The following is a 23,305-nucleotide window of genomic DNA, read 5'->3' on the forward strand; positions in this document are numbered from 1 at the left end:
TCTGGCACTATCACCTATGAGTATGTGTAGGAGGGTACAAAACACGTGAGGTGGAGGATCAGGGGGTCATTACGCTGAAATGTTTTTAATACACTTTTAAATAAATTGGAATTTATCATCTTGAGTTACTGGAATTTTTTGAAACATTTGTTGAAGTGTGCTCTGGGAGCCGGCACAATTTCCGTTAACTTTGGTCCATAGACTGACCTTTTGATTACCCCAAATACTAGGATCGTTCTAATTATATATTAACCTGAAATACTTTTGCCCCAGGGTTTTGGCAGGAGAGGATGATAAAAAGGAAACTGAACACATTCACATTTACACTGTTTATTTAAATTTTTTGGAGGAAGATTTTCCCTTTTTTCAGATTAGTTTTTAAGAGGGCAAAGCATCTTCCTGGTGTTCTCCGAGTCAGAGGTAAGTGCTGGGATTCTGCAGTGTAATGAGACTGAAATCTGTTTCATGAGATAAAGCAGCATTGCTGTAAATCACAAGCGGGACCTACGGTCTGAGACGAGGGGTGGGGCGAGTTACAATTTGTCGAGGAAGTTATCCAGGAGTGGGACGCCCTCCTTCAAGCCTTTTCGCTTGCGGGTTTCTACAACGACCTGACTGGGACGGGTGGTGTTGTCAAACGGATCTCCAGGCAAGATCTGCCAGTGATCGAACACGCACTGGGGGAAAGCCTGGCCGCCGGTGTTAGAGCGTAAATCCGCTGTGAAACCTGCAAAGATGGCGGGGATACGGGAAATATTAGTGGGTCTCACACACATACCTCTTTATAGACTGAGACGTAAGGGCTACGTACCAAATGATTCGTTTACAGGGAGATAAGCTTTCACAACAAACATTGGTGTTCCTGCTACTTGGGATTCTTCAAAGACATGGCCACGCTTTCTGTTCAGTACACCGTAGATCCCTCCTACCACCTGCTCTGGGCACTGCCGGACAGAAAAAGCAGATGGAAAGCCGCACCACAACAGAAAGAAGGTGTAGCCCGAACATCGAATGGAGAGCCATGGATTGCAATGAGTTAGAATGAGAATTGGCTTCACTGAAATCATAGGGTTGATGACAGTATGCTGGGGACTGTCACTGAAAATGATTGCACCTTCAGCATTGGAACTAGAGGGCAGTAGTGAGTGTTTTAGTGGGACACTCGCTTTGACAAGCTCTACTTCTCAATTTGGAAAAATGATGCTATTAGAATTCATACAATTGGATCTTGCATACATTGGGTCTGCACACTCGTTTCATTTTTACAACGTATTCTAATATTTTCCATAAACAAGTCAATAATGGAGCAGTACATAAACAAAATTCCGTAGCAATAATAACATGATAATCTTCATGAACCAACTTAGAGCACTAAAGATCCAACATAGATCATAAAAATAAATTTAAACAAAATGAAAATTACATTAGAGCAAAGAAAAAATAAATAAATAATATATAAAGCATTTAGAACCTTAAATGGGAAATAACTAGATAATTTCCCGGAAAAATTGAACTTTCAATTTTCATGTTCAGATGACTTTATGAATCCCAATTTAGTCAGCAATTCCTTTTTGGGTTTATCAAATAAATTAGGTATCTGGACCATAGACAATGAAAAGAATAGGAGGATTTTTGTTTCTCAAAATTAAATCTAAAAGCTTCTTGCAAGGAGAACTGACAGAGGGACTAAGGGACTTCCTTCTGTATCCAATAAAAAGATACGTTTCCTCGTAGCATTCATAACAAGATGTAATAAATTCAAGATCGCCTTATCTAATTTCAAAGCTGAATTATCAAAAAAAATTAAATCAAATCTAATAAAGCAAATATATATTTTGTCAAGGGGAATAATATCTATCTATCTATCATCTATCTATCTATCTATCTATATATCAAAGTATATATTGCTTTCATAAGTTACTATTTTGACTGATGTATGTTTTATTGTAAAAAAATAGAGATTTTTCTTCTATACCACCATTTGTTAGTATACTTTTTTTTGAGTGTGCTTAGCCAATATATGCAATATACAGTTTTGGGTTACTGAATGTGGGGGTTTGCACCTCCTATAAAACTCTAGCAATTTTTGGCTGTGTTTATTGGAGTGCCCTCCGTTTTGACAACTGGATCTTACCTGAATCTCCACTAGATAGATGGGTTCCATGAGTCGGGGCTGAGCTGTGATGGCGGAGGCATACAGAACTCTCCTGGCGGTGGGGATTATTTGGCCGCCTCCTCGATGGATGGCGTCAGCATGCAGTGTGACATCATGAATGTCAAATCTCACTGCTCTCATGTTCTCCTCGCATAGCACACCCTGCAATGGAACGGGACACAGGAGTTTGTGTCACCTTCACATAACAACACACAACACCGGCTCAGGGTGTTCACCCCAAAACAGGATACGCACCTCTTTGGTGGCCCACTGGAATCCAGCCACAACACTGTCCTTGATCTCATTCAGATACTGGACACCTTTGGTAACGTCCACTAAGATGTTGGGTCCGGTCCCATCAGGGCCAAAGCACCAAATCTTCCGGGCCTCTGCCACGTCCCACTCATACTTTTCTGCCAAATAGCGGGCGCGTTGTTTTAATTCCTGCCTGGAGCCGACATCCCCCTTGTCAATGTCTTCGGCCAACCCGTCTGGGAAGGGCCTTGCTTTCATGAATAAGCGATTGTGCTTGTTTGGAGATTTGGACAAGCAGAGCAGACTAGATTCCTCGCTTACAGTCTCGCGGTAGGAAACGACCGGGTCGGATTTCTGGAGAGCGAATGTTATAGTTTTACAGAGTGTGCAAGAAGGGATGGTGGAAGTGGCCATACTGAGACCATTAAACCTGGAAAGCAACTGTCCCTATAGTCCCAGAGCCAGTACTTACCTTGAGGGGAATACAAGCGTGGTCTTCTTCAAGATCTTTAAGGCAAATTTCTAGATGAAGTTCTCCAGCGCCAGCAATGATATGTTCTCCTGACTCTTCAATGATACACTAAACAGGGAATAGTGAAGAGGTTCTTATCCCTACTGAATACTCTCCAACCGACCCATACAAGTCTCCTATGTTCTGGCCAGCTGACCTACCTGAACCATAGGATCAGATTTAGCCAGACGCTTCAAGCCTTCCACCAGTTTGGGGAGGTCCGCTGGGTTTTTGGCTTCAACAGCTACTCGCACCACAGGGCTGACGCTGAACTTCATGACTCTCATGTTGTGGGCGTGTTCAAAGGTGGTGATGGTGCCGGTCTTGATCAGGAACTGGTCGACCCCAACGAGACCGACTATGTTGCCGCAAGGAACGTCTTCAATGGGCTCAACATAACGACCCATCATCAATATGGTGCTGCAAATATACACATAAGCTATAGGAGGCCAGGCTGAGCTAATCATGAGGACATCCAGCCAATTAATGAATACAAGGTAAGCACCATGCATTTGGTAGAACTTACCGCTGAATGGGTTTCAAGTACAAATCCTCTTTCTTTCCAGGGGTGTAGTTTGGGCCCATAATACGCACTTTCTGTCCTGTTGATACAGTTCCAGAGAAGACACGGCCGAAGGCATAGAAACGACCCTTGTCAGATGTAGGCACCATCTTAGAGATGTACATCATCAGAGGTCCTTTAGAGTCGCAGCTTTTCACACCTAAATATTAGAAGTTTATGAATCAGTAATGGCGAGCAGTTCCAAGTGATAATCATCTGACCCATAAATGAACCTGCAGAGTCCAGGCAATTACCATTTAGGTCAGGGGATTCTTAGCCAATGGGTTAGAACCCAATGCCAACAAATAGGGCAATGGAAAAGCACAAGCAATAGGAAACTATGGGTCAGAACCCAATGTTGGCAAATAGGGCAATTCAAAAGAACAAGCAATGGAAACCTATGGGTCGGAACCTAATGCTGGCGAATAGGGCAATGGAAAAGCAAGCAATGGAATCCTATGGGTTGGAAACTAATGCTGGAAAATTGGGCAATGCTAAAGAACAAGAAATAGAAACCTATGGGTCGGAACCTAATGCTGGAAAATTGGGCAATGGTAAAGAACAAGAAATCGAATCCTATGGGCCGGAACCTAATGTTGGCAAATAAGGCAATGGAAAAGCAAGCAATGGAAACCTATGGGTCGGAACCTAATGCTGGAAAATAGGGCAATGGAAAAGCAAGCAATGGAATCCTATGGGTCAGAATCGAATGCTGGAAAATAGGGCAATAGAAAAGCAAGCAATGGAATCCTATGGGTCGGAACCTAATGCTGGAAAATTGGGCAATGGAAAAGCAAGCAATGGAAACATATGGGTCAGAATCGAATGCTGGCAAATAGGGCAATGGAAAAAGCAAGCAATGGAAACCTATGGGTCGGAACCTAATGCTGGAAAATTGGGCGATGGAAAAGAACAAGAAATAGAAACCTATGGGTTGAAACCTAATACTGGCAAATAGGGAAACGGAGCACAGACTGGTTTCCTTTGCTTATTCTTTCCATCTATTGACTCAGCCCAGGTGGATGTTCTTACCCAAAGCAGCTTCGTCGTCTGGTGGCCCTTCATACAGCAGATCACATCGGTATTTCTGTGCCGTTACCGGAGATGGCAGGTGGATTGTGATCATCTGTAACAAGGCGTCTCCCGCTGGCAGCCAACGGCGCATGACCGCCTGTGTATAATAAAGCTGGTTAGGAACGTTATAGGCAAAACCGAACACGGGAGATGCTTGAAAGTTGGAGGGGAAAAAAAGAAGAGAGGAAGTAAGAGTTATATTAAGCAGAAGAATCTGATTGGGTAATTCTGAATATACACCTGAGGGCAACTCATCGCTTGTGCAATTAAGGAAGAATAAACCTCAGCCTTAGGGTCACAATGAAAAGTCCATAATCGGAAATAGATTTGCGTTTAGTGTTGGTCTACATGCAGAATAGTGTTGAGGGGTAGCCACTTACCACTTGTGTTTTGCCCTTACACTTAAAGGGGCATTATAACCTCCTGTGCAACATGAGGGCAATGAATAAGGGCTTTTTTCTTTTCTTTTTTTAAATTTCCTGAGCTAAACAAAAAAACTGAAGCTCCTCCATGTTTGGTCCTTGCAAGATAGTGTCTATTGTGCAGGAGGATCATCTGGGAATCTAGTTCATCTACCTCTCAGGAAACCAAACATTGAGGAGCTTCAGTTTCCCTGTTTAGCTCAGGAAATAATAAACTATACATTATTCCCAATTCCTGAAAATATCCAAAAAGTATGTCCAGCACAAGCCCCTGTTCACTGCACTCGTGTTAAATAAGGGGTGTACGTTTTGCTGTAAGAGCAATGACTCTTGGGAAGATTCCCAGCATTTTGCAGTTTCCAGCGCAGTAGACAAGCGGGCCAAACAATCTCCAAATATGAAAAGTAATTTTTCTGGACCCTGTCCTGCTGCTTAATGCATGTGTGGAATTAAAGTCGGTAACGGGGAACTACCTGGCATTTGCTGCCCACCCAAAGAGCTGGAATTGGCGGCAAAAATGCTGGGAATCTCCGTGTGTGCCATTTCCATAACTAGAAAAAGCATGTTCCCACATTCCAAGACATGGCCGTGCCTATATCTATACAATAAGACTGACTCTAATAACTATATCTCTATATCATCTCTGAAGCCTTATGCGTTTCATGCCCAAAAGGCACACAGTGCCTTTTGGGCATGAAACGCATAAGCTTCAGAGATTTGCCTTTTTTTATGTTTTTCAACAGTAAAGCAACCTCCCCTGGCTAAGAAGAGATCTCTAGCGACAGCCAAACTTGTAGTTACCCAGGGGAATGTCTGTCTGTGAATGACCGAACATGCTTTTTCCATCCCCAAACCATTTGCATTTTCCCATGAATCTCTCCGTTTGAGAGGCAGTAAAAAGAAAATAGAAGTTGCATATATGTAAGAGAACATGCTGCAATAGTATGATATAGATTATATAGGTAAAGGCTGGATCCATTCTCTATCTACACTGCAGTATAACACAACAGTGGATCACCGTACCAGAGGCCACCCCTTCAGACTAGAAGAAAAGAACTTTCATTTGAAGCAACGTAGGGGGTTCTTCACAGTCAGGACAGTGAGGTTGTGGAATGCACTGCTGGGTGATGTTGTGATGCTGATTCAGTTAATGCCTTTAAGAATGGCTTGGATGATTTTTTGGACAGACATAATATCAAAGGCTATTGTGATACTAAACTCTATAGTTAGTATAGATATGGGTATATAGAATTTATGTGAGTGTAGGGAGGGGTGTGTGTATGGATGCTGGGTTTTCATTTGGAGGGGTTGAACTTGATGGACTTTGTCTTTTTTCAACCCAATTTAACTATGTAACAGGAGGGAATGAGGGGGTTAAGTTCTTCTCCCTGCAGGTGAACAGGTACGGGACCTGTTATCCAGAATGCTCAGGACCTGGGGTTTTCTGAATAAGTGATCTTGCGTACTTTAGATCTCGGTGCCTTAGAGGTTGTTGACCTTAAATTAAGCTTTTTATTCAGCAGCTCTCCAGTTTGCATTCTAAACAATCTGGTAGCTAGGGTCCAAATTACCATAGCAACCATGCACTGATTTGAATAAGAGACTGGAATATGAATTGGGGAGGCCTAAATAGAGATGTGGATAATAAAAGTAACAATAACAAAATTGTAGCCTTACAGAGCATTTGTTTTTTAGATGGGGGTCAGGGACCCCCAATGGAAAGAGTCAGAGGAAAAGACAAATCATTCAAAAACTATCAAAGATAAAAAATGAAGACCAACTGAAAAGTTGCTTAGAATCAGCCATTCTATAACATACTAAAAAGTTAAATTAAGGGTGAACCACCCCTTTAACTCTACTAAAAAGTCATGTAAACATTAAATAAACCCAATAGGCTGGTTTTATTCCAATAAGGATTAATTATTAGGGATGCACCGAATCCAGGATTCGGTTCGGGATTCGGCTTTTTTCAGAACCGAATCGGAATACTAATTTGCATATGCAAATTCGGGACTTTTTGTCACAAAACAAGGAAAAAATGTTTACCCCTTCCCACCCCTAATTTGAATATGCAAATTAGGGTTTGGATTCGGTTCGGTATTCGTCCGAATCTTTCACGAACGATTCGGGGGTTCGGCCGAATCCAAAAAAGTGGATTCGGTGCATCCCTAAATCATATCTTAGTTGGGATCAAGTACAAGCTACTGTTTTATTATTACACAGAAAAAGGAAATCATTTTTAAAATTTGAATCATTTGATTCTAATGGAGTCTACGGGAGTTGGCCTTCCTGTGATTTGGAGCTTTCTGGATAATGGATCCCATACCTGTATAGGATTTGTGAGAAATAGGAGGTACAGGGAGTTAAAGATCATATCAATTATAGATTAACGTGGAAAGCTATAAATCTCTATCTGACAGAATTACAGCATGGTCGTCTCAATATATTCAATTTATATCATCATTTCCCGCTCGCAGTGTGATCCCCGGGTGATTAGCAGATTTAGGGTTACAATAAGAATATCAACGCTCGTCAGCCACAGATTCTGACAAACCTAAGCAGCACCGGAGCTTCTGAGAGTCACATTCTCCATGTTGTTCACAGCATTATACAATAACGAGAGGTGCCCTCCACCCACATAGAGTCTCGTTCATACATAGAGTTTGATTGGTCATGCTGTGAATAACCGAATACGAGGATATGACCCTCCCACCATTCCATCCCACTTATTGAATAAGGTCACACCTGTCCGACAACAACATGGATCCGGAGGCGTCTGCTTACGTCGGGGGGTTTCTACCATGTCTCTTGATGGCAAGTGTGAGTCAGCCTGAAATAAAAATGGCTTCCTGCCTGCCACTAATAGAAATACTAGGCCTCTCTTCCTGGATGGGGGAGGGGGGGAAACAAACGGGGAAGAAAGCACAGGTTAGGGATAAGAGAATCCACCAGCCAAGCATTAATCAACAGTCATAATCAGCGGTGTCCACCTAAAGGGATGAAATGGATTTATTCCAAAACATACGGTAGTTAAAACAAATTGTATATAGACAATAAGCCATGCTCAGTCTGTGCCAAAAACCTTTCCCACCCTATTTATTGGACTCACATTGGATGTAGGTGTATATTGATCCGAGCTCAGCACTGGAGACCTGCACATTTATAGAGTTGGGAGCACCTTCCACCAATTGAGAAGCAAACAAATGGTGTGCAGGGTCAAGTAACGTATATATAGAAAGCCCTTAGAAAAAAGAATGACCCCCAAGATTGCACCACCCCATTTGGTATCTCATGATTCCCATGAACCAAAATAAAACGTAACTTTTAATAATATATTTAAAATAATCCAGAGTAATAGAAAGGCTTAAAATGACAATTATGGAGGAACACAATGTGGGCTTTATCTTGCAGAGTAGACCGGATACAAGTATCCTCTCTGGGATTAACTGCAGCCCCTGCAAATATGGGTGCAGTCACCCCACCACCTCCCCAGGAGCTTGTGCACAGGTTGGTGAGCGCGTGTCCGTGGGTGAGAGTTGAAGCGCCTTGACTAATTAAGCTACGGCATCGGTGTCTATTCCCATGAGAGCCAATTAAGCTGTAACTGAACTACCCGATCAGCCCAAAACCACCCGCGAGTTCCCCTGCATGTCTATGGACCCGGTAAGATTGACATGCGTTTTGCTCACTCAGCGAGCTTCGTCAAAGGCATAATTATACCTTGATAAAGCTAGCTGTGCGAGAGAAACGCCCGTCAGGCGCTGGTTCCCTCTTTTAGATCAATTAGGCAGACAGACACAATTCTTTATTTTAAACTACCAGGTCCATAGACATGCGGGGGAACTCGCGGGTGGTTTTGGGCTGAGCGGGTAGTGCTAGTGTTGCCACCTGGCCGGTATTTTACCGGCCTAGCCGGTAAAACACCAGCCAAGGCCGGGGCCAGTATTACAAATTTACCGGCAATGTAGCTGCCGGTAAATTTGTAATACATCAAACAAATGCCCGTGGCCTGCACCCAGCCTAGTTAAAAACTAACCTTTTTGCTGCTGGCTTGAGTCCAAATGCACAATGTGCCCTGCCCCCCTTTGACATCACGACCAGCCCAGCCAATCACGCGCCATGGATCCACCCCCTTAATTGTCGCGACCCGCCCCTTTGCAGCCAGAGCCCGCCCTTTTATTCCCGCCCCCTCCACCAGCCGGTAGAGATTTTTTTAAAAGGTGGCAACCCTAGGTAGTGAGGTTACAGCTCAATTGGCTCTCATGGGACAAAAGTGTTTAGAATAGCCCCGTCATTCATTTAACATTCACTTATTTTTAAGGTTTACTTAACCTTTAATGTGCCATTTGTGGAGCCAATTGTGGTCTGATATCTGGACATGGATTGGCTACATATCAGGGGTGGTTCACCTTTAAGTTAGCATCTTTTCAATTGGTCTTTTTTTTTTAAATAGTTTTTGAATTACTTGCCTTCTTCTTCTGACTCTTTCCAACTTTCAAATGGGGGTCACTGACCCCATCTAAAAACAATTTGCTCTGTAAGGCTACAATTTTATTGTTATTGCTACTTTTTATTACTCTTTCTACTAAGGCCCTCTCTTATTCATATTCCTGTCCCTTATTCAAATCAGTGCATGGTTGCTAAGGTAATTTGGACCCTAGCAACCAGATGGCTGAAATTACAAACTTGGAGAGCTGCTGAATAAAAAGCTAAATAACTCAAAATCACAAATAATAAAAAATGAAAACCAATTGCAAATTGTCTCAAAATATCCCTCTCTACATTGTACTAAAATTTAACTCAAAGGTGAACAACCCCGGTTAAATTCTTTTAGCTAGGACTGCATGGGACCATGGGTGTGGCCCACTACGGATGGTCTCCATCACGAGTGTGAGCCAATCGTTCCTTCATCCTGCATCAATCTGGTCCTATAGATATCCTACAGCTTTGACTGGCTACAGTTTTATTCTAAGCCTGGAGAAGCAAACAATAAAATGACAGTAAGTTTGCCCATGTCCAAGTGCCCTGAATTCACAGCATGGCTAGTTGCCCACCAAGCAATGCTTCTCTACTGGGGATTAGCCAATACTGGACGAGACCCATGACTATAACAAGGATGTGATTGGCTCAGCTCCCTGCTGTTTTCCACCTTGGATTCCAACGTACCTTGAGAAGAGGTTTCCCTTCCTTTTCTCTGTCCTCCGTATCCAGCTTGATATCCAGCTTCTCAATCAGTTTGGCCGTTTCTTCTTTCTTGAAGTTCATGATGGCATCGAAGACCTACAAATCCAACGATAACACACAGTACTTTCCTTGGGGGATCACTCGCGGTTCTGACCATTAATGGGGTTACGTAGCAACGACTCGTTGCTAAGGGCAGGTGCCTGGTTCGAAGTGTATTTAAAGGGGAACTCCACACAAACATAACTTAAGCTTTTTGAAAAGTAATTGCAACTTTGCAAAATACATCAATTAAAAAATTTGCAGTCTTTTCATGATTTGGAACAGTTCCCTAAGCCCAGCCCCCTGCTCTCCTGCTGATCTGTCTGACTACTTTGCTGAGCTGTCTGACTACTGATACTTTGTATCAACAGCCATCTGTCCTTAAGCTGGCAATAGACTCAAAGATTCGCTCATTTGGCGACATCGCCTAACGAGCGGATCTTTCCCCGATATGCCACTAACGGCATGGCTATATCGGGGGTAAATCTAACGTTCGGCCAGATATCAATCGGGAAGACCCGTCAGAAGCCCCCATACACAGGCAGATAAGCTGTCAAATTGGTCCAAACGACCGATATCGCCAGCTTTATCTGCCTGTGTATGGCCACCTTTAGCCTGCATCCTGCAAACCCCACAATTCCCTGCACACGTGATTTCAATAAGGAACAGAACATCCTAGTGCAATGCATTGTGGGTTATGTAGTTCCTGCATGCTGTCTGTAAGCTGTGGAGTAGTTGCAGGTCCGGACTGAGAATTAAAATAGGCCCTGGCATTTCAGGAACACAGAGGCCCAATCAGCCCACACAGAGGCCCAAACAGCCCCACCAGCCCACTAAATACTGACTTTCTATGGGGCCTTATAGCAGCCCCTCTGGCATTTGCCAGAACCCACAGATTGCCAGTCCAGGCCTGAGTAGTTGTTACATTAGTGTTTAGTCCCTCCTTCCCTGCCAGGATTTCAAATGATGCAGAAAGAGAAGAACTGTTAAACAACTGGATTTCAGCATAGAAAATGCCATTTATTTATACTTTTTGAAGAAACAGGTAACTGTGATGGGTATATTAGGGGGTTCTGTGTTATGTGGGCCTCTTTATCAAATTTTAGTTTGAAGCCGGAGTTCCCCTTTAATAATGTGTATTTAATATGACTGCAAAGTCTATGCACTTCCTTACCTTAAAGATGGGGTCGAGGATAAGTTGGCTGAAGGTGCGGGGCAGCTTCTTTCCGTCGGCATTGGTGGCAGTTTTGCTGAATTTGCCCGTGGACGGGTCAAAATACCTTCCAACAAAATATATTATTAGCAAACAAAATGTTAATTTGTCTGATAAAAAAAAACATATGCCCCAAATGCACCCGGAGGATTGACATGGCACTTTGTTAGGGGGCAACAATGAAATGCAGAAAACTAGGGGCTGAAGCAGCTTGACTGGGACCCTGAAATAGGCCCAGACATTTCAATTACAACTTAACTTTAATGGCACAATGTGGCCCTGGCAGATCATCTAGGAGTGGGGCCCTAAAAGGCATGGAAAGGCAAGCCACAACCTGACATTAAAGGGGTTATTCACCTTTCAGTTACCTGTCAGTATGATGTAGAGAGGGATATTCTGAGACAATTTGTAATTGGTATTCATTTTTTATTATTTGTGGTTTTTGAGTTATTTAGCTTTTTATTCAGCAGCTCTCTGGTTTGTAATTTCAGCAATCTGGTTGCTAGGGTCCAAATTCCCCTAGCAACCATGCATTGATTTGAATAAGAGACTGGAATATGAATAGGAGAGGCCTGAATAGAAAGATGAGTAATAAAAAGTAGCAATAACAATACAATTGTAGTCTTACAGAGCATTTGTTTTTTAGATGGGGTCAGTGACGACCATTTAAAAGCTGGAAAGATTTAGAAGAAGAAGGCAAATAATTAAAAAACAATAAAAACTAAAAGTTAACTTAAAGGTGAACCACCCCTGACATTAAAGGGGTTTTTGACCTTTGAGTTAACTCTCAGTATGATGTAGAGAGTGATATTCTGAGACAATTTGCCATTGGTTTTCAACAGGATTCAGCCGAATCCTTCGGCCCAGCTGAACCAAATCTGGATCCTAATTTGCATATGCAAATTAGGGGCAGGCAGGGAAATCCCATGACTTTTTGTCACAAAACAAGGAAGTAAAAAATGCTTTCCCCTTCCCATCCCTAATTAATGCAAATTAGGGTTCGGATCCGGTTCTGTATTCGGCCGAATCTTTCACGAAGAATTCGGGGGTTCGGCCGAATCCCAAATAGTGGATTTGGTGCATCCCTATTATTTAGCAGGTCTCACTGATTTGAATAAGAGACTGGAATATGAATAGAAAGAGGAGTGTAGCCTTACAGAGCATTTGTTTTTAAGTGGGGTCAGTGACCCCAATTTGAAAGCTGGAAAGAGTCATAAGAAGGGAAATACTTAAAAAAAACAACTATAAAAATGAAGACCAAATGAAAAGTTGCTTAGAATTAGCCATCCTATAACATACTAAAAATTCACGTAAATGTGAAGCGCCCCTATAAGCGGATGCACCAGGAGGGACCCCGGGAGGTAACCATGGTCATTGCCGGGTCAGCGATTTCCACTCACTTGTCTCCCCATAGTTTTTTCATCATGTCTTCTACTTTCTTTGCACGATCAGCAGGGTTCACTTTCGTCTTGTCTCCTTTGGAGGCGAATTTCGCAACGTACATCTCTGCGAATTGCTTGAGGGTAAAAGCCCATCCGTGCAGACCGGAGCCAAATCCCACAGTGCCGATGACTGGGTCAATCTGTGTAAGAAACAATGAAGCGTTAGCTCATAGGGTTTGCCATGAAGATAGAGAGACAAGGGGAGGATCAAGGGCGCCATCTTTGGTGGGCTTTGTATATTTTGCAGTTCCAAGCAACCAAACATATACAGGTATGGGATCTGGAAACCCATTATCCAGAAAGCTCACAATTATGGAATAGTTCTCCCACAGACTCCATTTTAGCCAAATTTAAAAATGATTTCCTTTAATAAGACAGTAGCTTGTACTTGATCCCAACTAAGATATAATTAATCCTTATTGGAGGCAAAACCAGCCTATTGGCTTTATTTAACTCAATACGGTCTTCATTTACTACTACTGTTATCCAGAGACCAATTATCCAGAAAGCTCTAAATTACAGGAAGACCGTCTCCAATAGACTCCGTTATAATCAAATAATCCAAATTCTTAAAAATGATTTCCTTTTTCTATGTAATAATAAAACAGTAGCTTGTACTTGATCCCAACTAAGATATAATTAATCCTTATTGGAAGCAAAACCAGCCTATTGGGTTTATTTAATGTTTACATGATTTTTAGTAGATTTAGGGGCAGATTATTAGATTATAAATTTATTAGATTATTATTATATTTCTAATTTTTTTCCATAATCAAAACTCTCAAATTCGAATTGTGAATTATCCAAACTTGATTCGAGTTTTAATTCTAATTTTGAGATTTATCACACTCTGGCCCTTTAAGAACTCGAATTTGACTATTCGCCACCTAAAACCTGCCGAGTTCATGTATAAGTCAATGGATGACCTCCAGGGACCCATCTTCACATGTTAGTAGCCTTCCTCCTTTTGGAGAAAAAACTCAAATCAAATTTAGTCGAATTCGATTCGAGTTTTCGAGTCAGTAAAACTAGTCCGATTTTTAGATATTCAATTTTTTTTATAACTAACCCCCCAGTTGAATTTCGAGTATATTTGAATTTATTAGAGTTTTAAAAAGCATGAATTCGAAATCCGACCTTTAATAAATGTGCCTCCTAATATCTGTTATCCGGTAAACTCCAGCTCCTGAGCACTCTGGATAATAGGTCCCATACCTGTAGTAGGTACACCATATAGAAATGTGGACCCCCTTACCATGATATTCCCCATTGGTCCAGATTCTCCTTCTCCGTAGGTGGAAATGATGACATTGACATTCTCCACGATTCTCTGGAAGGTGAGATACAGTTCCTCTGGCTCCAGTTGCAGCTCCAGCAGAGCTCGGTCCATTTTGTTCATCATCAGGACTGGTTTAATCCTCTCGGCGATGGCCTGACGCAAGACCGTCTCCGTCTGTACGCACACACCTGACAGACAGACCAATACAGAGTCTCTTTCAAAACTGAACGTATAGCAGGGAAAGGCAATGTGATAGGGGCCGTAGATTGTAAGCTCCATTGGGGCAGGGACTGATGTGTAATTTCTGCAACATATGTTGGTGTATTTTAGGTTTCCTTACCCTTTAAACCAAACACCCAAACACAGCATAATCCATGAGAGGCTCTTTGGCTTGTCCTAAAGGAATTTTTGTTCCTCCCACGGGAGCCAGGGGACAGTTTGAAAAATACAGAACTGCCACACTAATGGGAAAGTGACTCAGCGAGTGAATTTTAGGTTTCCTTACCCTTTAAACCACACATCAAAACACAGCATAATCCATGAGAGCCCCCTAGGTTTGTCCTAAAGGAATCTGTGTTCCTCCCATGGGAGCCAGGTGACAGTTTGGAAAATGCAGAACTGCCGCTCTAATGGGAAAGTGAGTCAGAGAGTGTCTGATAACAGGAACAGCTGTTCCATGGCAATCACAGACAATCCCATTCCTCCCCAGGACTCTACGGAGAGATGGGCCCATAGATACTCCGCTTTCTATCTCCACTCACAGTACTGCTGTGTCAGCAACCCTAGGGTTAACGGACAACGTTGTGATCACTGACACAGCGACTATGGAGAGAGAACTGCTGAGCCCAAAGCCTGGTGCTGGCAGTATAAAACTGTTAATATCTCTGGCACCACTAAAAACAGGAAAAGGAGAAAACTGAGTTTATTTACATTAATTTCCTATTTATTGAAGTGGTTATGGGCTGCCATGTAGCAGATTAGGGTTGAGTTCGAGTAGGACAGCCCACCCATCATATTATACAATATAATACAATAAAAGAGTTCAAATTACCTGATACACAGTCGACAACCACGAGAGCTCCATCTGTCACACGCAGGGCAGCCGTCACCTCGGAGGAGAAGTCCACGTGCCCCGGTGAGTCAATGAGATTAATGAGGAAACCAGCGCCTTCCTTGCACTGTTTGATGAATGCCAGGTCATTTTCCGACAGCTCATAGTACAAGGAGATCGCCCTGAACACAAACACACGGGTCATTGTCCGACAGCTCATAGTACGACATTGCCCTGAACACAAACACACGGGTCATTTTCCGACAGCTCATAGTACAAGGAGATCGCCCTGAACACAAACACACGGGTCATTGTCCGACAGCTCATAGTACGACATTGCCCTGAACACAAACACACGGGCCATTGTCCGACAGCTCATAGTACAAGGAGATCGCCCTGAACACAAACACACAGTTCATTGTCCGACAGCTCATAGTACAAAGAGATCGCCCTGAACACAAACACACAGTTCATTGTCCGACAGCTCATAGTACAAGGAGATCGCCCTGAACACAAACACACGGGTCATTGTCTGACAGCTCATAGTACGACATTGCCCTGAACAGAAACACACGGGTCATTGTCCGACAGCTCATAGTACAACGAGATCGCCCTGAACACAAACACACGGGTCACTGTCCGACAGCTCATAGCACAAGGAGATCGCCCTGAACACAAACACACGGGTCACTGTCCGACAGCTCATAGTACATGGAGATCGCCCTGAACACAAACACACGGGTCATTGTCCGACAGCTCATAGTACAAGGAGATCGCCCTGAACACAAACACACGGGTCATTTTCCGACAGCTCATAGTACAAGGAGATCGCCCTGAACACAAACACACGGGTCACTGTCCGACAGCTCATAGTACAAGGAGATTGCCCTGAACACAAACACGGGTCATTGTCTGACAGCTCATAGTACGACATTGCCCTGAACACAAACACACGGGTCATTGTCCGACAGCTCATAGTACAAGGAGATCGCCCTGAACACAAACACACGGGTCATTGTCCAACAGCTCATAGTACAATAAGCATAGCCCCACACTTCTAAGATGGGCCACTAAATTGAGCCACATTGTGTTGCCTCCGACCAAGGTTTGCTCTGTAATGCACTGCTGACAGGTTACTGACAAAAAGTAGCTGTATGCATGAGAATGTCAGGAAGCTGGTGGCACAAGGGAGCACAATAGGGGCTGCATGATGTATTATACACACTACATCACATGACTCTAGAAGCAGGACCAGAAGCAATACAATTGTGCTGACACCAGGGGGCAGTACTCACGTGGATTTAATAGTAATACATCGCTCTTGCTCATCCTTGCGGGTGTCAGTAAATCGGGTTTCTCCAGCTCTGGCAGAGGCGATGATTCCGGCTTTACATACCAGCGAGTCCGTCAGGGTGGATTTCCCATGATCCACGTGGGCAATGACAGACATGTTCCTAATGTTGGACTTCTTGTCCATGATGGTTCGGATCTGGTCTACAGTGAAGTTCACCTGTGAGTGAGGGAAAGTCTGGCATTAGAACCCAGGAGAGATCTCAGTATGGCAGCCCCCGCGCAAGATCAACAACTTTAGGCACAAGAAAAGGAAGGGCTTCTCTGTGATTGGATCATTTGACTCGATCAAGCCTGATGATTGGCTGATGTCTCACTCCCACCTAAAGATAAGAGCAACTTTATATGACTGCCCAGGGGCCCTGATGCTTTCTATAGTGTACGGTCAAATGAAAAAGTTTGGGAACCCCTCTTAAAGGGGTGGTTCACCTTCAAACAACTAGATGTTTTCAGACAGATCATCAGAAATAAAGACTTTTTACATTAACTTCCTATTTTGTATGTGTCACCGTTTTTCTAATATTGAAGTGCAAAGTGTCATTTTTCACCTTTCAAAGCAGCTCTAGGTAAAACTTATAAATGGATACATTTAGTTGATACATTTGTTATGTTTGTCCCTGCTGAGCAGAATCTTTGGGTTTCATTAAAGGCAACTGTTAGAATTGATACAATAGTTGTTAATACTCCACAGATGCTACTGAGAAATGGATCAACTAAATGTTGTAAAATTGTAAGAGTCTGAATCTGGCAATTCAGTAATTCAGGTGCAAACACCAGAGACAGGGACGTTCAACTTTAAACTTAGATTTTGGAAAAACAGTAAAAAATAAATAATGGAAAGTAATTGAAAAAAGTGTTTGGAAAGTGAACATCCCCTTTAATTCTTTGGAGTTTTGTTTATCACTGGCTGAGCTTTCAATGTAGCAACTTCCTTTTAATATATAACATGCCTTATGGAAACAGTAGTATTTCAGCAGTGACATCAAGTTTATTGGATTAACAGAAAATATGCAATATGCATCATAACAAAATTAGACAGGTGCATAAATTTGGACACCCCAACAGAGATATTACATCATTACTTAGTTACAAATGTAACAGCCTCTAGACGCCTCCTATAGACTTTGATGAGTGTCTGGATTCTGGATGTGGCTATTTTTGACCATTTGTCCATACAAAATCTCTCCAGTTCAGTTAAATTTGATGGCTGCCGAGCATGGACAGTCTGCTTCAAATCATCCCATAGATTTTCCATCATATTCAAGTCGGGAGACTCCAGAATATTATACTTGTCCCTCTGCATAAATGTCTTTGTAGATTTCCAAGTGTGTTTAGGGTCATTGTCTTGTTGGAATATCCGACCCCTGCAGCGGAACTTCAACTTTGTGACTGATGCTTGAACATTATCCTGAAGAATTTGTTGATATTGGATTGAATTCATCCGACCCTCGACTTTAACGAGGGCCCCAGTAGTCCCTGAACTAGTCACACAGCCCCACAGCATGATGGGACCTCCACCAAATGTGACAGTAGGTAGCAGGTGTATTTCTTGGAATACGATGTTCTTCTTCCACCATGCAAAGTGCTTTTTGTTATGACCAAATAACACAATTTTTGTCTTATCAGTCCAAAGCACTTTGTTCCAAAATGACTGTGTCTTGTCTAAATGAGCTTTTCCATACAACAATCGACTGTGTTTGTGTGTGAGTGCAGAAAGGGCTTCTTTCTCATCCCCCTGCCATACACATGTTCTTGTATTCAGTAGAACGATGTACAGATACACATCTGCAGCAAGATGTTCTTGCAGGTCTTTGGAGATGATCTTTGGGTTGTCTGTAACATTCTCACAATCCTCCACATATGCCGCTCCTGTATTTTTCTTGGCCTGCCAGACCTGGGTTTTACAGCAACTGTGCCTGTGGCCTTCCATTTCCTGATTACATTCCTTACAGTTGAAACTGACAGTTTAAACCTCTGAGAAGCTTTTTGTAGCCTTCCCCTAAACCCTGATACTGAACAATCTTTGTTTTCAGATCTTTTGAGAGTTGCTTTGAGGATCCCATGCTGTCACTCTTCAGAGGAGAGTCAAACAGAAGCACAACTTGCAATTGGTCACCTTAAATACCTTTTCTCATGATTGGTCACATCTGCCTATGAAGTTCAAGGCTTAACGAGCTAATCCAACAATTTGGTGTTGCCAGTAATCAGTATTGAGCAGTTACATGCATTCAAATTAGCAAAATTACAAGGGTACCCCAGTTTTTTACATTTGAATTAACTTCATACAACTGAATTTCACTAAAAATCTTTGTTCAGAAATGAAAGACATACCGCTGTTATCTTTTTTGTTGAAAGTGGAGTAAATTATTATGCAGCCTCAGAGGGGTTCCCAAACTTTTTCATATGACTGTATAAAATATCAACCACGAGCTTTTGAACTACAAATCCCAGCATGCAGAGCAGCAGGACAATATCCCACATGACCACCAGGCAGTTCCAGTCACACGATGGTGATCAGGTGTCTCGGGGCAGGGGGAGGGGTTGCAATATTAGTAACACAGAGGAGGATCCAAGTAACTGAATCTGGGGGAGCACGAGGAGGCTCACGGACCTGCTCATATATGGGAGGGAGAGGGGCCTGGAGCTAAATACTCACAGCCTGAGCCCCATGTACCATTACAATGACATACCCTGCACATAGCAGTTCCCCACGTGGGTAGGTTAAGTGGGTGAGGCCACAGCCAATGAAGTGTCTATATATTTATTAAATATTCATTCTACTGCCCTGATACACAGCAAGGGAGGCGGCCAATAAGCCAGTGCAGTCTGCAGCATGAAGCACAGAGATGTGTGGTGTGGTGGTGGGGTGGGGGTACTGAGTGTATATTCCCACCCTTCCTACTCAGTATATATATTTACTCTACACTGAATGAGGAGGCTATTCTGGGACTATGGTACTCAGCACTCTGATTGGCTACTGGGGAAAGTACAGTATAATAAATGGGACACAGGAATAAGCAATAGTGTATGAAGTCTAAATGCGGCAACTGAAATGTGGGGCACAGAATAATGTAGGGGGATCCCTGGGAGGCAACTGTATAGTATATTACCGCACAGAATGGATATGGACACAGAATACTATAGGTACAGTACATAGAATGGATATGGGGCACAGGATACTATAGGTACAGTAGATAGAATGGATATGGGCACAGGATACTATAGGTACAGTATATAGAATGGATATGGGGCATAGGATACTATAGGTACAGTACATAGAATGGATAAGAGGCACAAGATACTATAGGTACAGTATATAGAATGGATATGGGGCATAGGATACTATAGGTACAGTACATAGAATGGATAAGAGGCACAGGATACTATAGGTACAGTATATAGAATAGATATGGGCACAGGATACTATAGGTACAGAACATAGAATGGATATGGGGCACAGGATACTATAGGTACAGTACATAGAATGGATAAGAGGCACAGGATACTATAGGTACAGTATATAGAATAGATATGGGCACAGGATACTATAGGTACAGAACATAGAATGGATATGGGGCACAGGATACTATAGGTACAGTACATAGAATGGATATGGGGCACAGGATACTATAGGTACAGTACATATAATGGATATGGGGCATAGGATACTGTAGGTACAGTATATAGAATGGATATGGGGCACAGGATACTATAGGTACAGTATATAGAATGGATAAGAGGCACAGAATACTATAGGTACAGTATATGGATATACAGGATACTATAGGTACAGTATATAGAATGGATACTATAGGTACAGTATATAGAATGGATACAGGATACTATAGGTACAGTATATAGAATGGATATGGGGCACAGGATACTATAGGTACAGTATAGGTACAGTACATATAGGTACAGTATATAGAATGATATGGGCACAGGATACTATAGGTACAGTATATAGGATACACAGAATATATAGTACAGTATATAGAATGCACAGGATACTAAAGGTACAAATATATAGAATGGATATGAGGATACTATAGGTACAGTATATAGAATGGATAAGAGGCACAGGATACTAAAGGTACAGTATATAGAATGGATATGAGGCACAGGATACTATAGGTATAGGATACACAGGATATAGGTACAGAATGGATATGGGGCACAGGATACTATAGGTACAGTACATAGAATAAATATGGGCACAGGATACTATAGGTACAGTACATAGAATGGATATGGGCACAGGATACTATAGGTACAGTACATAGAATGGATATGGGGCACAGGATACTTTAGGTACAGTATATAGAATGGATATGGGGCACAGGATACTATAGGTACAGTAGATAGAATGGATATGGGGCACAGGCTACTATAGGTACAGTATATAGAATGGATATGGGGCACAGGATACTATAGGTACAATGTATAGAATGGATATGTGCACAGGATACTACAGGTACAGTATATAAAATGGATATGGGCACAGGATACTATAGGTACAGTATATAGAATGGATATGGGGGCACAGGATACTATAGGTACGGTATATAGAATGGATAAGAAGCACAGGATACTATAGGTACAGTATATAGAATGGATATGGGGCACCGGATACTATAGGTACAGTATATAGAATGGATATGGGCACAGGATACTATAGGTACAGTATATAGAATGGATATGGGGCACAGGATACTATAGGTACAGACAGTATATATAATGGATATGGGGCACAGGATACTATAGGTACAGAATATAGAATGGATATGGGGCACAGGATACTATAGGTACAGTACATAGAATGGATATGGGGAACAGGATACTAAAGGGACAGTACATCGAATGGATATGGGGCACAGGATACTTTAGGTACAGTACATCGAATGGATATGGGCACAGGATACTATAGGTACAGTACATCGAATGGATATGGTGCACAGGATAATATAGGTGCAGTATATAGAATGGATATGGCCACAGGATACTATAGGTGCAGTATATAGAATGGATATGGGGGCACAGGATACTATAGGTACAGTATATAGAATGGATATGGGGGCACAGGATACTATAGGTACAGACAGTATATAGAATGGATATGAGGCACAGGATAATATAGGTACAGTATATAGAATGGATATGGGGCACAGGATACTATAGGTACAGTATATAGAATGGATAAGAGGCACAGGATACTATAGGTACAGTATATAGAATGGATAAGAGGCACAGGATACTATAGGTACAGTATATAGAATGGATAAGAGGCACAGGATACTATAGGTACAGTATATAGAATGGATATGGGCACAGGATACTATAGGTACAGTATATAGAATGGATAAGAGGCACAGGATACTATAGGTACAGTACATAGAATGGATAAGAGGCACAGGATACTATAGGTACAGTATATAGAATAGATAAGAGGCACAGGATACTATAGGTACAGTATATTGAATGGATAAGAGGCACAGGATACTATAGGTACAGTATATAGAATGGATATGGACACAGGATACTATAGGTACAGTATACAGAATGGATATGGGCACAGGATACTATAGGTACAGTATATAGAATGGATAAGAGGCACAGGATACTATAGGTACAGTATATATAACGGATATGGGGCACAGGATACTATAGGTACAGTATATTGAATGGATAAGAGGCACAGGATAATATAGGTACAGTATATAGAATGGATATGAGGCACAAGATACAACAGGCGCAGGAACACACTCATTTTATGACATAAATAAGCCAAACAGTGACGCAGCAGATTATTAAAATAAATTCTGTGGGGGAGCTCCCCATATCCCCCCGCCATACATGGAACATTCTGACATTGACTGAAGGCCCAGGGGTCACAGTTGGTCAGGAAGCAGCGCAGTGCGGATCAATATGGCCGAATCTACGGGAACCCCCGAACTGGGGGGCGCGTCATCCTTCCTTCATTAACGGTCAGACAGCGTCCCCGGCATTGAATAGATTCGGCTCCTTACAGACCGGAGTCTCCCTCACAGAATCGCGCCCAAACGAGCCGCTGACACTCACCATGGTGGCGGATGTTTCGGGATTCCCCGAGTAGGCCGGGAGCAGGGAGTCGCCTCGCTGATGGAGGACTCGGGAAGAAGAAGGAGCAGGTGACGTCAATGACAGCTACAAGCCTGCGGGACCGACAGCCGAGGTGTCACGTGCTGAGGAGAGGCGATCCGTGACTATGGCAACGTGATACAGACAGTCTGCTGCAGTAAGGACCAGGCAATGACATGTACCGACTGTAAGAAACAGTGTAGCACAGTCTGACCCTGTACAGCTCCACCCTCATAGCCCTGTGTGTCATGTCATACCTTTATCTATAGGGATAATGTACCCCCTACTGTAAATGATAAGGATATTAGAAGTCACTGAGGGTTCTGTGACCATATAAAGGCACAAGGCTGCAGGCTGAGTTATACAGGGAACTCTGAGTATCACTCATGTATTATAAGAGATAATGTACCCCCTACTGTAAATGATAAGGATATTAGAAATCACTGAGGGGTTGTTCTGTGACCAAATAAAGGCACAAGGCTGCAGGCTGAGTTATACAGGGAATTCTGAGTATCACTCATGTGTTATAAGGGATAATGTACCCCCTACTGTAAATGATAAGGATATTAGAAGTCACTGAGGGGTTGTTCTGTGACCATATAAAGACACAAGGCTGCAGGCTGAGTTATACAGGGAACTCTGAGTATCACT

The 23,305-nt window shown here is 42.5% G+C and overlaps 1 protein-coding gene across 2 annotated transcripts; it reads right to left on the reverse strand.

Annotated features, from left to right (window-relative positions):
* Window positions 1-314: 314 nt before the first annotated feature.
* MGC68699 (uncharacterized protein) lies at window positions 315-22,855 on the reverse strand. 2 transcript variants are annotated; one of them, XM_018241006.1, is made up of 15 exons: window positions 22,616-22,850; window positions 16,483-16,697; window positions 15,188-15,369; window positions 14,113-14,324; window positions 12,816-12,997; window positions 11,377-11,482; window positions 10,146-10,259; window positions 4,516-4,654; window positions 3,448-3,643; window positions 3,083-3,341; window positions 2,883-2,990; window positions 2,411-2,764; window positions 2,135-2,317; window positions 812-944; window positions 315-727 (listed from the first exon to the last, which is right to left on the reverse strand). In XM_018241006.1, the coding sequence occupies exons 1-15, from the start codon at window positions 22,616-22,618 to the stop codon at window positions 534-536; spliced, it is 2,580 nt and encodes an 859-aa protein (XP_018096495.1). In that variant the 5' UTR covers window positions 22,619-22,850; the 3' UTR covers window positions 315-533.
* Between the last annotated feature and the right edge of the window lie 450 nt (window positions 22,856-23,305).

This window comes from Xenopus laevis, chromosome 1L (assembly GCF_017654675.1).
Source record: "Xenopus laevis strain J_2021 chromosome 1L, Xenopus_laevis_v10.1, whole genome shotgun sequence".
Classification (NCBI taxonomy): Eukaryota; Metazoa; Chordata; class Amphibia; order Anura; family Pipidae; genus Xenopus; species Xenopus laevis.